The sequence below is a fragment of the Nicotiana tabacum genome, chromosome 9, assembly GCF_000715075.1.
Source record: "Nicotiana tabacum cultivar K326 chromosome 9, ASM71507v2, whole genome shotgun sequence".
NCBI classification, from domain to species: domain Eukaryota; kingdom Viridiplantae; phylum Streptophyta; class Magnoliopsida; order Solanales; family Solanaceae; genus Nicotiana; species Nicotiana tabacum.
Genome location: NC_134088.1, coordinates 60,348,382 through 60,362,068, shown reverse-complemented (window position 1 = coordinate 60,362,068; position 13,687 = coordinate 60,348,382). Strand labels below are relative to the sequence as shown.

At 37.0% G+C, this 13,687-nt stretch overlaps 1 protein-coding gene across 1 annotated transcript; it reads right to left on the bottom strand.

Annotated features, from left to right (window-relative positions):
* Positions 1-4,383: 4,383 nt before the first annotated feature.
* On the bottom strand, positions 4,384-10,023 carry LOC107798870 (polyadenylate-binding protein RBP47C'-like). The gene is made up of 6 exons (XM_016621899.2): positions 9,406-10,023; positions 6,792-7,272; positions 5,646-5,710; positions 5,437-5,567; positions 5,244-5,340; positions 4,384-4,758 (listed from the first exon to the last, which is right to left on the bottom strand). Exons 1-6 carry the CDS (start codon positions 9,733-9,735, stop codon positions 4,594-4,596), a joined length of 1,269 nt encoding a protein of 422 aa, XP_016477385.1. The 5' UTR covers positions 9,736-10,023; the 3' UTR covers positions 4,384-4,593.
* Between the last annotated feature and the right edge of the window lie 3,664 nt (positions 10,024-13,687).

Genomic DNA, 13,687 nt, shown 5'->3' with positions numbered 1-13,687 from the left:
TCATATTAACCACCACCTCGTTTCGAATTTTCACAACACTAACAAGAGAATGTGAGGAATGAAGACATCATGATTAATTACTCGGATTAACGAGTCACATTTAACGCCACCTGGGCACTCACATCATAGGCTAAAACTCAATGTTTGCAGCACGAAAATAGCTAAATATGAACAGAAAATATACCAGAATTATCAAATAAGCCTAACAGATATGACTCCCTATTAATATTATTGTACAAATTAAATTTCACAAAGGGAGAATTTTGAACTTATAAATATTTCACCACAAGGACCTCGTCCTTATATTACTTTCACCGCGGCTTGTAGCCTGGTTTAAATATTTTATTTTATATAAAAAAAATGCGAGGATCTCGTCCTCAACTCCGAATCACAAGTATTTTGCACATTGTGCCAACTGAAATTTCAACTTCCTTTCTTTCTTCTTTTCAATATATTTCATAAACAATTTTCATAACACATAATGAACCCTCATACCAGTAGGGCATATAATTCATAAAAATTGGAATCAATTATTCCGAAACACATTAAACCCACTGTGATGAATAATAAAATTACTTTTGGACTTATAGCCCTCAAAGGTGCACAAAAATAAAAATGACACACACGGGCTCACATCCACAATTCTCCCAACAGGGATAACATATAAGTGGGTCACAAAAATTATGAAGCTCACCCATAAGCGGAGCATAATAAGAGGACTCACCTCAATATTCAGAACCGAATCAAATTAAGGGAAAATATCTTTTTATAACAAAACTAGGATCGTACCTGTAACGGCACCATCTGGTGTATTGGCCTCAGCCAAATCATAGCGATTATATTAACGGCTCGGGTCTCCACCTCTTAGGCATCCACTACCTGCCTGTTCTCCACCTCTAGCTGATTGTGCACGTGGAGTATCAACTGGAATAAAGCTTGTAGTTAGAATGTTCTAATGAAATCCACCCCTCCCAAGTCTGGGACAATCTCTCATGATGTGCCTAGTATCACCACACTCATAACAACCCCTCTGAGGTCGCGACTGCTCGTATTGAGTCAGTACCGGATAATTGAAATAATCACCATAAGAATCTCGTATCGATGGTGCATTATAAACTGGAGCACCCCGAGTAATCTTATGTGCGGACTGAGCTGGCCGATTGCTCGAGCCTCCGCTATAATGGGTCCTAGCTGAAGAGTAAAATCCACTGAACCCTCCAGATTTTCGAGACCTTTTGTCCTCCTTAAACTCCCTTTCCTCGCCTAAAAGACCCTTAATCTTCCTTGAAATCTTCACTACTTGTTGAACTGGAGTATCAGTTTGCAACTCTCGAGCCATGCATATTTTAATATCATAATCGATCCCCTCAATGAATCTGCGGACCCGTTCTCTGATTGTAGGAATTAAGATAGGTGCATGACGGGCTAATTCACTGAACCTGATAGCATATTCTGACACTGCCATAGTGCCCTGATGAAACCGTTCAAGCTCTGTGCGCCACGTATCTCTGAGAGTCTGGGGAACAAACTCTTCCAAGAACATTTCCAAAAATTGAGCCCAAATTGGTGGTGTGGCATCGACTGGTCTACATTCTTCGTAGACGTGCCACCACCGATACGCTGTGCCTGACAGTTGAAATGTAGTAAAGGAAACTTCGCTCACCTCCACAATACCCATGGTGTGGAGAATACATTGACAATTTTCTAGAAATCCTTGGGCATCCTATGAAGCTGTACCACTGAAAGTAGGTGGACTATACCTCTTAAACCTTTCAAGTCTCTTTTGTTCTTCTTCTAATGCTTCGGGCCTGACCTTAGGACGAACCAGAATAACAGGTTGTATCGGTACTACACCCGAAATCTGACCAACGTGAACTTGCTGCTCTGGAGTTGTGGTAGGAGTTTGAGCTACTCCCCCAATCTGCGAAATATTTGGTGCAATAGAGATCAATCCCGCCTGAGTTAATGTACCAAACATACTCGGGAACTGTGCTAAAGTCTCCTGAAGTTTGGGGTAACAGCAGGTGCTTCTAGTACCTGTCCCCCAACTGGAGCTACTGATGGCTCCTCAACTGTGCCTATTATTATTCACCGCATAACTATTCATGCATTATTTCACCCATAACAATCCTTGCATTATTATTCACCATATAAACAATATCTACATAATAACTCTCACATAACTAGACCGCTGCATCATAATCCCCACATAATTAATATATATATATATATTAATGGTTAACCTCTGCATCATAATCCATGCATAGCTAAGCTGTGTACCAAATGACCCCTTAATCTACTTAGGTGTGGAAAATTAGGGAATCGTCATACAAACCCTGTTGCTCTAACCTGAGCCACCCTAGCAGCTTGTTTGGATGGTTGTTATTCATTGTATTGTATTGTATTGTTATCCTAAAACAATGTTTGTTTTGATTGTTTCATTAAAATTGGTTGTATTATATTGTTAAATTCATTGTTTCGGAATAATGAAAAGTCTCATTTTTTTTAAACAACCGATTTGGTATAGTGGGATTATTTCCTATTTTTCTTTCCAATTATGCCCTAACTTATTATTCCATAATTCTATTTTACCCTTTACCTTTTTTTATTTTAACTCAAAATCTCCTACCTATAACCTACTTTGTCTTCGTCCCTTTATTTTTCAGAATTTCTGCCGCTTCCAACTCCAACGTAAAATTGCTAACTTTGGTAGAATTTGCACGAATTTAATTGCTTAATCTATTTATAAGACATATTTGGTGATAAATTAGTAGAAAGGGGTTTTCTTAAATGATTTTTATGCGTAATAAATTTAATATTTAAACAATTGAGGGTATTTTAGTAAACTTATCAATTACAGTACAGTACGATATAGTCAAACCAAATAGCAAAATGTTATTTAACAACAGTAAACAATACAATCTATTCAAATATTGTATTTATAAAACGATACAATACAATACAATACAATACAATACAATACAACACAACACAATACAATGCATTATAAAACAATGGGTAACAACCATCCAAACAAGCCGCAAGTGATCAATATTGAGTTATTCTTGTCAACCCAAATAGTCAGTATATAGCCTCCGTTAAGTCCACTCATTTATTGTACTCATTTAATTAAGGACCCGTTTGGCCATGAGTTTTGCCAAAATAAATTTGGAATTTATTTGGCAAACACATGTTTGGCCATAGATTTTGCCCACATTTTGGCAAAATCCCAAATCTCAAATTCCAAATCCCAAAATCACCTCAATTACTGATTTTGGGCCAAAACATGACACGGTCATTTTTTAAAATTTTTAAATATTACCCCAAACTTTTATAGTTTATAAAAGAGCCCACATTTATTACGATCAACTAAATCATATCTGCTCACTTGCCTCTCATTAAACTTATTTATATTCAGGACTATAGTTTATGATAATGATAATGAATGGTATTGATGAAGGTTCTGTATATACAAGATAGCAAGTTTGTTTGTTTGGTACTATTGGGTATTTGTGATAGTTTTTAAAACTCGTGGGTATAAGTCATGTTTCATGTTCTTTCAAATAAAAAGTGAAATATGTTTTGAAAAATCATGTCCAGACACATTTTCATCTTCAAACCAAACTTCACCCAAATCAGATTTTTCAAAACAAATTTGGAAATCTATGGTCAAACGCTAGCTAAGTTGCATGCCCATCATTATTGTGACAGAAACTACCATTGCTTCCATGCATTTCAAATCATATACTTCCTTTCTCCCAATTTATATGTCATACTTTCCTTTTTAATTTGTCCTAGTAAGAATGTCATACTTCCTTATATGAAAATATTTTTAATTTTAAATTTTCCATTTTACCCTTAAAGAGATAATATTATAGTCACACAAAGGTCTATGACTTATTTTAGATCACAAGTTTCAAAAAAATTTGTTTCTTTCTTAAACCACGTGCCTAGTGAAACATCTCCACATAAATTGGGAGAGGGAGTAATATCTGTCTAATCTTCACTACTCCTCAGAGAATACCACTCAAGTGATCTTTCGCCTTTTTGAGGATCACTGGATGAATGGTTCTCAAATGGACAATATAGCCATTGCACTTGGATAATCAGATTCAGATAACATAGAAACATAAGTATGTGCTTTTGGCATGCAGCATACAGTCAAAACTCACTATAACAACTTTATTTGTTCCGAAATTTTTTGGCTGCTATAGTGTTGCTATAAAGGACATATATTATAACATAATATAATATTCAATTTTGAGAATAATTCGGCTTTTATAATGAATGACTATTATATATAGGTAATGTTATAAAGAGGTCTGACTGTACCTCTTATTTAGTTATTGTAAATAGTTAGGCATTTTTCAAGGAAACTGAACATACCAAGGCAAGATCATTTATTTCATCAAAGGAAGTTTCATGTGAAGTCCAAACAAATAAATGTTTAATCAAATCCCTAGGTGACTAAGGTTTCAAGTCAAAATTTAGTTCCGCTCACTTGGAGAGGATAAATTATGTTCTACATGCCCGATCTTGAAACAAACAGATTGAGCATATGCACCACTAAGCATAAGGCTCTGGAGCAGACTTTCAGCTTACTTGTTGCTGGTGAGTCCCGTAAATTGGATAAGTCCCGTATGCAGCTGCAGCATACATGGAAGGGTCATGCGGTGGTGGAAAAGCATATCCATAAGCATTATAAAAATGTCCCCCATAGTATGGTCCAGTCCACTGCTTCATAAAATCAGCTCTTGACTGAAAAATCCCATAGCACTGGAGTCAGTAACATAAGCAGAAATACAGGACATGTTAGGAGCACCTTGCTTGAAACTGCTTAATTGGTGCCAGATGTAATTCCATTCCTCATAGACATCACATTCAAATTTGCTTTCCATCATCCTTTAGAAGAAGGGGAGGGAGAAGAAAAATCTATAACAAGCTTGCTGCCCAATACCAGCAATACCTTACTTGAAAACATGTGTTTTGTCAATATTACTTGGTGAAACTCAAGCAGATATAATAAGTTAATAACTATCCACATGTCTAGCAAGCATGTGCTGTAAGTCGAGTAAACTTGTAAACTAGCATAACTATTGAAACACGAGAAATGCTAACCATTGAACTTTCAATTTGTCATAAACTAATGCTGACCTGTCTTTTGATTCTTTTTCTCCAAAGACACATCAGAGAAGTAATAGCAGAAGAGAAATAAGGGATGGGAGAAAAATTGAGATCTTTGCCTGTTTATTAGCTGGATTTCGTCCCCACGAAAGGCGCACTGTTTGCTTGCCAATAGCAGTTCCATTCAGCTTCTGTAACGCTTTTTCTGCATCGTTTCTGTCGCAACAAATTAGATCCATTTGTTACTGAACTACTTACAGCCTAAGAGTAAGTTAATAATTTGGCAAATGACAACCGCAACCGGCAACCTACCTTTTTGCAAACTGCACAAAACCACATCCTTTCCCAACTGGTATCTTTACAGAAGCTATTTCACCATACTGAGCGAAAGGATGTCTGAGATCCTCATCACTGACAATGGGGTCAAGACCTCCAACAAAAATCTACAATGATCATTGATTAGTCAAAGGAACTACAAAGCTAGAAAAGCAAAGGGAGGAACAAAAGACTAGTTAACAAACTGTTGTATTTGTAGAATCTACATCAGGTTGTGATCCTTGGGGCGATGCGCTATTGGAGTATCCACCTACCAAATCCATTTTGAAAGTATTAAATACAACAAAATTTGTCTACTTAACTACCACAATATTTGGTGTAAGTTCTTTCAAAAAATGAACCATGATCTGAAATTAACAAGGAAACATATATTTACTGCAGTTCAAGGAAAATCATAAGTGCAATGCCAGCTGAAAATCAATACAGATGATTAGAAAAGGGAAGGAAATAGAATTCAGTTACTTGCTAGGTCCATACAATTTTTAACTACTATTATGAATCCCATTGTACTTTCACTTTTAAGTACCACATATTGTCCTGAAAATATTCCCTATACTAGTGTGGTCCAACATAAGAGAATCAATGTATTCTAACAACTCAAATGACAGTACTAAACACAAAACAAGGATCTAATATCCCACTAGAATAGACACTAATATAATTTCCATATTTTCTTTCTCTTTGGAGCGAGAAAAAGGTTAATGTCTTCCCTCCCCTCTTTTTTGGAATTGACTTCTCATAGCTCAAATGACAAGATTCACTTCAATGAAAACCGTGGATGCAAACAAGCACGTATACATATAACTTTAAAGTCACTTCGAAAAAGAGATGGTATGACTTTCAACTCCACGTTAGGAATTCAAATAACAATACAGAAATAGAGAACAAGGGAGGAACATGACTGAAGGCCAAGCATAAAAATAAGACACCTTGCCAAGCAAACATTTGTAGATATACACAAGAAAACTCTAGGAACGGAAAAAGAATTCAGTGACCTCTTAAAAGGGAGCAGTGGATACCGTGATAGCGCACAAACTGCTTAAAATAAGCATAGTAACCAAAAAGGTCAATACTACACTTCAAGGGCGGTAATGATGCAGATGAATATAGCTTCTAGTGCGGAAACAATTGCAGCACCAGACAAGGTTAGCCAGTTCACCATTAAATACGATTCCTAAAAGAAAAACTATAAGAAGAAAGTAGGATCACATCTCCTTTTTTCCCTTCCACCCAGTAGAGAATCCAGCATTCACTTGTTCAGATCAAACAGAGTCGAAAAGGTATTCAGAACCAAAGCCACGTAGGAGACCTAGAAGAAGGTAAGTTCTTACCTAGTGAAGAATAGTATTGTAGGTATCCAGATGATTTCCGTGGTGTGGCTGCACCAATTCGCATGGGCCTACTTGAACAATACACACCATTCATTTCAGTCATTGCTTGCGACCTCTCATTATCGTCTCCAAACCTTACAAAACCATACCCTCTTGAACGACCAGTATTGGCATCTACGACAACTTTAGCAGCTTTAACAGAAGGATATTTTTTAGCGAAGGTTTTATGTAGCAAGGTATCTGTAACATCTGCAGCTAAATCTCCTACAAAGATGGAAAGGCCAGAACCATTGTTTGATCTCTTGTCGCCCGTGCTAAATGAAGCCCAATTCAAACGAAAAGGTTGATCTGCATTAGGCATTGTCATGCTAGAATATGTTTGCAGAACTTTCTCTGCAGCAGCATGTGAGTTGAATTCAACAAAACCATATCCCTCCAAGAAACCAGTGTGTTTATTGCGAATTATCTTGATGGAGGCAACCTGCATGAACAGGATATCTATTAGCAACAAATTGTGTGGCAAAAGAAGGTATTCCTTGTAAAAGCTTACTCCCTTTTTTCTAAGGGAAGTATGTTTTGGAAAAGCCATATATCACTTTCTTCAAGCCACCACTTTTTTCTTTATGATCGAGAAATCCGTCTGGGTCAAACCCTTAGGACCAAACGCAGCCTTCGAAACTCGGGAATGGCCCTGCCCCTCTACCCACTCCACTTAAATACTAGGTTTAGTTCGCATCGCGCAGGGCTTGAACCTATGACCTAAGTCACAAGCACCTCAACCATTGCCACTTGAACTAAGCCATGGGTATAAGAAAATGGTTTACATGTGTCTAAGAGTCACTGCTTGCTTCATCGTAGGTTAAGCATATCTCGCAATTGCTTGTGAGGAGGTGTCTACATAGTGTTAACTCTTGATTCATTATTTGCCGACTTGGTTTGCATGATTAGTCCTGCTTATTGGCATAAATATAGAAAGTGCTCTTGGTGAGAGTACTGGTAAGAGTCACTGCTTGCTTCATCGTAGGTTAAGCATATCTCGCAATTGCTTGTGAGGAGGTGTCTACATAGTGTTAACTCTTGATTCATTATTTGCCGACTTGGTTTGCATGATTAGTCCTGCTTATTGGCATAAATATAGAAAGTGCTCTTGGTGAGAGTACTGGTAAGTTGTGAAGCAGAAAATGCCACAGAAAGATTCTCTCTGAAGTCTCTCAGTAGTTACACAATATCTCCACTTTGGGTATTTTTCATACAATATTTTCTACACATCATAAAAAGCATAAATGAAAAATGGAAGTTCTAAGACAATTTTGTTATGCCTGTAAGTTTCTTCATTAAACCTGGTTTTCAGAGAAAAGGTTTGCAACGGGAATGGGAAAATCGTTTGCATGAAATAAAACATACTGGATGTAAAGACCAGTATTAAACAACTTGTTCAGTGAAAAGCAAGCAGATGTTTTCAATACCATCATAACCTTCTCTTTAATTTTAGCAAGATTAAATAGTTGAGAATTGAGATGAAGTCTGCAGACCATATTCAAATGATGTATCATCTGATATTTTGAAAGATTCCACAATTACCACTTTAAACTTAGACAAACTGCAGAATATTGTGTGTGCGCTCTTGTCCAGCTATGTCCAAGAACAAGCTATGCTCAATCAGAAAGGTTATTACAAAAAGCAAAACGCAAAGGCAATGCCACAGCGCTCAGAATTCTTCACTGAGGACGAGATAGACTTTTTGACTAACAAAGAACTGAAAAGCGCTTATCATCATTCAACGTCTGGAACCTCAGAAGGATGACAGCCAAGTGTGCATGTGTTATTTGTGCATCAAAACTGTAAATTTGAATGTAAGTTGTTCTTTTCCTGATCCTTAAATCTTGAACTGTTGCAGCCACATATCGTAAACAATAAACCAAGGATTAAACATGCAGGTACCATATCCTAACTGTCAAGAGTCTCAAGACTTCAATGTGCAGACTGACACGTAGGAAATAAATGGGAGAAATGCAACCTTGAAAATTTTGAAAACTAGATCATATCTCCAAATCAAGAGGTTGAGGTCTAAACTCCAGTTAAGAATACGTGCAACCTCTATAGAAGGCTATAGCTATTCATTAAGGGAACTTTCTTTTGACAACCCCTTATTTGGTAGGTCGCAAAAATCATGAAACAAAACTCATTCTATCTGATAACTATATAGGGGAAAGGAGTTTCAAGGCCATTGAATTGTAGGACCTTTTTTTTAAACATCTAAGGAGAATCTGGGGTCTGCAAGCATGAGTGCTCAGGTAAATCTAGAGTCTTAATACCGTCTTACACTACAAGCATCTCTTTGTCATACCGTCCTGATCAAGCTAAAGGAAACTACTTTTGCACAAAAGCATTTCCATATGTACAGTCCTGAAATAGAATGACAGAGCACGTGTTTCCTTTTAGTAAGTACTTGACATCTCTAATCAATCATAAAAATGAATTAAGCAAGAGACGTATATAGATAACATGAATCACGTGTCTATAAACAAAAGTAACTATCAAATCTATGCATTACATTTCAAAACCACGTATAGGTACGATATTGACATAACTATAACAGTGAGAAATAATGAACCTCATTGGTGGAAGCAAAGCAGGTGCGCAAGTAATCCTCGTCCATCCAATTATGAAGGTCGCCGACCCAAATCGTACGATTCTCGTTGTTGGATCCTCCACCTTTATTCTGCTGCTGTTGCTGCGGTGGATGGTGGTGGTGGTGTGGGTGATAGGGTATGTAGTGAGGTGGGTGCTGCATTACCATAGCCGCCGCCGGGTACTGCATCGCCACCCATGGCTGCTGAGTCACCACTGGCACTACATTCGCCTCCGCCTCACTCACCGCCTGTTGCGGCGGGGGTGAAGGCTGTTTATTCTCCGGCGTTTCAGGACCGTTGTTTGTTTCCATTATTTTAGACCTGTATTATATATTCTCTACAGCTACTCAAAATCTGTAGAAAATAAATCCTATAGCTATATATGTTTTTTGTTTAATCTAGATAGAGATATGTATGTGTAAGTATATATAAGTGAATGTGAATCTGAAGCTTTATGGGAGATTGAAGAGAGAAAAGAGGTGGTGGCTGAAGAAGAGGGGATGTATATGTATATGAAGATGAGGATTCAGGGAACAACTGCACTGACGCGTATGATTTGTTTGCGCCGTTGGATTAACAGGTGGTTTTTCGTTATCCCTAGTTCTTTTTAGGGTCGTTGCTACCCCGGGCATAAATAATATAAAAATTAAATAATGATTAAATTATTTAATGAATATATTCTTATTGATGTATATTTTGTTCATTAGAGCTTTCTCAGAATGACTTTTGTCATTTTGGTATGTTATCCCTAGATTATTAGTTCTGAGATTGTTATATCGCATTGAAGGTATTATAAAAATAATACAACAATTGTAATATAATTAATCTTGAAATTGTTTCGAAATTAATCGTTCAACCAAATGCAAAATAAAATAATCTATTGTTATCCCTTATTCCACCAACGCACTAACCAAACGACCCCTTATAATATATTTGGATACGATTTAATGTATGTGAACTTACAAAGTAACGTATTTTTTGGTAGTTGGTTGGTATTTATTTATTTATTTTTACTGATTACTAAATTATATTTTTTCTGTCACGACCCAAACCGATGGGCCGCGACGGGCACCAGGTGCCCTACTCAACCGAGTACCAACGTAACGTATCTTTCTTATTACATCATCATATACACGTGACATACGGGCCTAATAGGCCAACATGATCATTAATAAACTCAAAACATAGGCCGACAAGGCCGTACAATCTTTCATATACATGACATCTGTCTACAAGCCTCTAAGAATATATAACTATCATAAAGGTCGGGACAGAGCCCCGCCATACCAAACCATACACATATAAATCATATTGACCAAACAAGCAACTCCGGAGCAAATGGAGTGCACCAATATCTTCTGCTGAGCTGATCGCCTACTTGGAGGACTCTCGACCTGTCTATCGAGACCTGCGGGGATGAAACGCAGTGTCCCAAGCCAAAAGGGACGTCAGTACAAATAATGTACCGAGTATGTAAGGAATGAAAACCAGTAAATAATAGACATGAGAGAAACATAGAGTAAAAGACTCGACATGTACGTCTTCATAACTCTGTGAATCATTTCATTTTTATAACGTCATGCATATGCGTATAAATGTCAAACCATGCATAGGTATATGTGTTCATAACATCATCAAGCCTCTGAGGGCATCCCATCATATCATCTCGGCCACTGTGGGCAAAATCATCAACGTATACCAGCTTATTAGGTGGTGGTGCGTATATAACGCCATAACCTTTTCCCATATCTCATATACATATAATATACATATATACGTGTATATAACGTCATCTAGTCATGGGTCAATATATATGTATAAATGCATGAAATGCATAAGAAATACGTTAATAATATTTTCTCAGAATGTCATAAAAATAATATGCCTTAAGAAATACGTTAATAAGATTTTCTCAGAATGTCATGAAAATAATATGCCTGTCGGATAAATTTTATCAAATACGTATTTTTCTGAGACTCATGAACAGAAGATATAATAATAATTCACATGGGGAATCAAGAATATAGAAACCCCTATGAATAGAGTCGTTTATGGAAACTGTGCGTTTGCTCGTTTCTTTCAGTATCATTTGGGTCATGCCAAAAAGAAAGAAGGGATAGCCTTAACATACCTGAGCCGATTCTCTTGACAATCCATCTAACACACGTCAATTGCGACAAATCACGTAACAACAGATTAATGTAGGGAAAAATCCGTATGATATCCTTGAGAAAGATTATACCGTGTTCTTTTAAAATTACATCTTACACTGCTATTATATAATTCCAAATTGTGTTACAAAACATGTAACTTGCTAGTAATGCGTTGAAACCCATATGGGCTGCCATGGAATTGTAGCATAATGAAAGAAGTAAAGAAGAAGCGTTAAGTTAGGGGGAAAGTGAGATTGAATATCGTAAAAAAATGGAATGAATAGGAGTAATGTGTCACATTAAATGAGAACACACGTAGTTTACAAATACAGTAGTACTCTTCTTAAGACGTGGATACGTATTTTATTGAAAAGTGAGTTAATATTTATCCAAAAGTCTTGATTAAGCTTATCCACAAAAAATTCTTAATTAATTGGGTAATATCCCATTACCCAATAATTAAGAATTATCTCAACTTACTTAAAATACTACTCACTTTTAACATACCTTGTATACCTTACTATTATGGTCATGTGGTACCTTGTATGGCATTAGTCCATAAATATCGAGTATTTTAGCTCGGGCCGTATTTTATCCCAACATGTCAAACTTGGACGAAAATTCATTTTCTTTGACTTGCTTCCCCTCTCACCTTCACGAATTTACTCATCACTTGTTTGAAATAGCATGATGCTTATAATCTCAAAATAATCTCATTCCCGAACTTACGTCGATTAACTTACGACGAAACTTTAACATACGAAATGCAGGATGTAACATTATTCCCCCCTTTGGAACATTCGTCCTCGAATATTGACTGATGCACTTATCATTCTCATAACCCATAGCTCTTACGAATACTTTAGTGCTCCTCTTGCCATCTAGGCAACTGTTCTGTGAATAAGTCCAAAGGCCAGGGCATTCCCCCTTTTAGGCCTCTTTCTCACACCACGACTTATGGTCGGAATCCTTTCAGTCTTGTAACTGTTGCTACCTTTTATCATGCAGCCTGTATGACTCTGATCTTATAAGTGCGCTTATGCGTTTCTTCTTTCCTTTTCTCTCCGATTTTTATCCATTACTGAAGTTCTTCGCTTGGTATTTTGTCGAACTTACGAATATTGCTATATCTTATTTCATAGACCCGGTTATCCATCAGTATATGACTTTACTGTATCTAAGTAGGTCATACTATACCATAACTCTTACCTCAATTTCTCGTTACTGAGGTCTGCTACCAAATTTCAGGTTACTTTCATTGCTTATCCAATATGTATAAATCTATGTCCTTTAATGCTTCCACATTACCGTTCATCTTAAGAATGACGGCCCAATCTCATATCATGCTTTATAACTCTTATCCATCCATTGTTGATTCACCTCAATATCGATCTATAATCTACCCCTGATAACTTAATCTTTTATGTAACACTGTCGCTAGGGTTCCCGTTTCATCGGGGAACATCTGAAATGATTAGACTAATCTACCTGGGGCGATACCATGCTTTCATAACCGTATCTCACAGTATCCCAATGCGATTCACCTTGCGTGGGTATTTTAATCCTGTCCAATTCATGAGATCCCTTTCTTTTCTTCGTCAAATCATTACTCAATCGAAGGCCCAAACGTCATCCTTTATCTATCACAATTACACCCTTATTCTATTACCAGGGCAGCATTCCATCTCTTCTAATGCTACTAGTCTTAGACTCCTTTGAGTTCATTCAGGCTATACTGAGCTTCCCATAACTTAGAGAAACCATCAGCTCTCTTGCTTTCATAGGCTTAATCCTGAGGACTTATCCATTCTCATCACCTTTTCACTCGCCCTTTCTTATCCTTACTCCTGTCATAAAACCTTGTCGCTTTACTATATTTTAGATTGCGACCTCTACGTATTTATTTATACTATTCACAACCTTCCTTCAACTTGCTTGCACCATTGATTCCCTTATGTTATTCTAGAACATTAAGCGAGACATCACATCGTCTCTAACTCTTCTTTACTCTCTTAACTAGATCTCTCGGTACTTACAAACCATAGGCTGGAAGGTACGCCACTGACGATGTTGCTATCGTTCTTGGATATTGAATCCCAGTGCTTCTAGC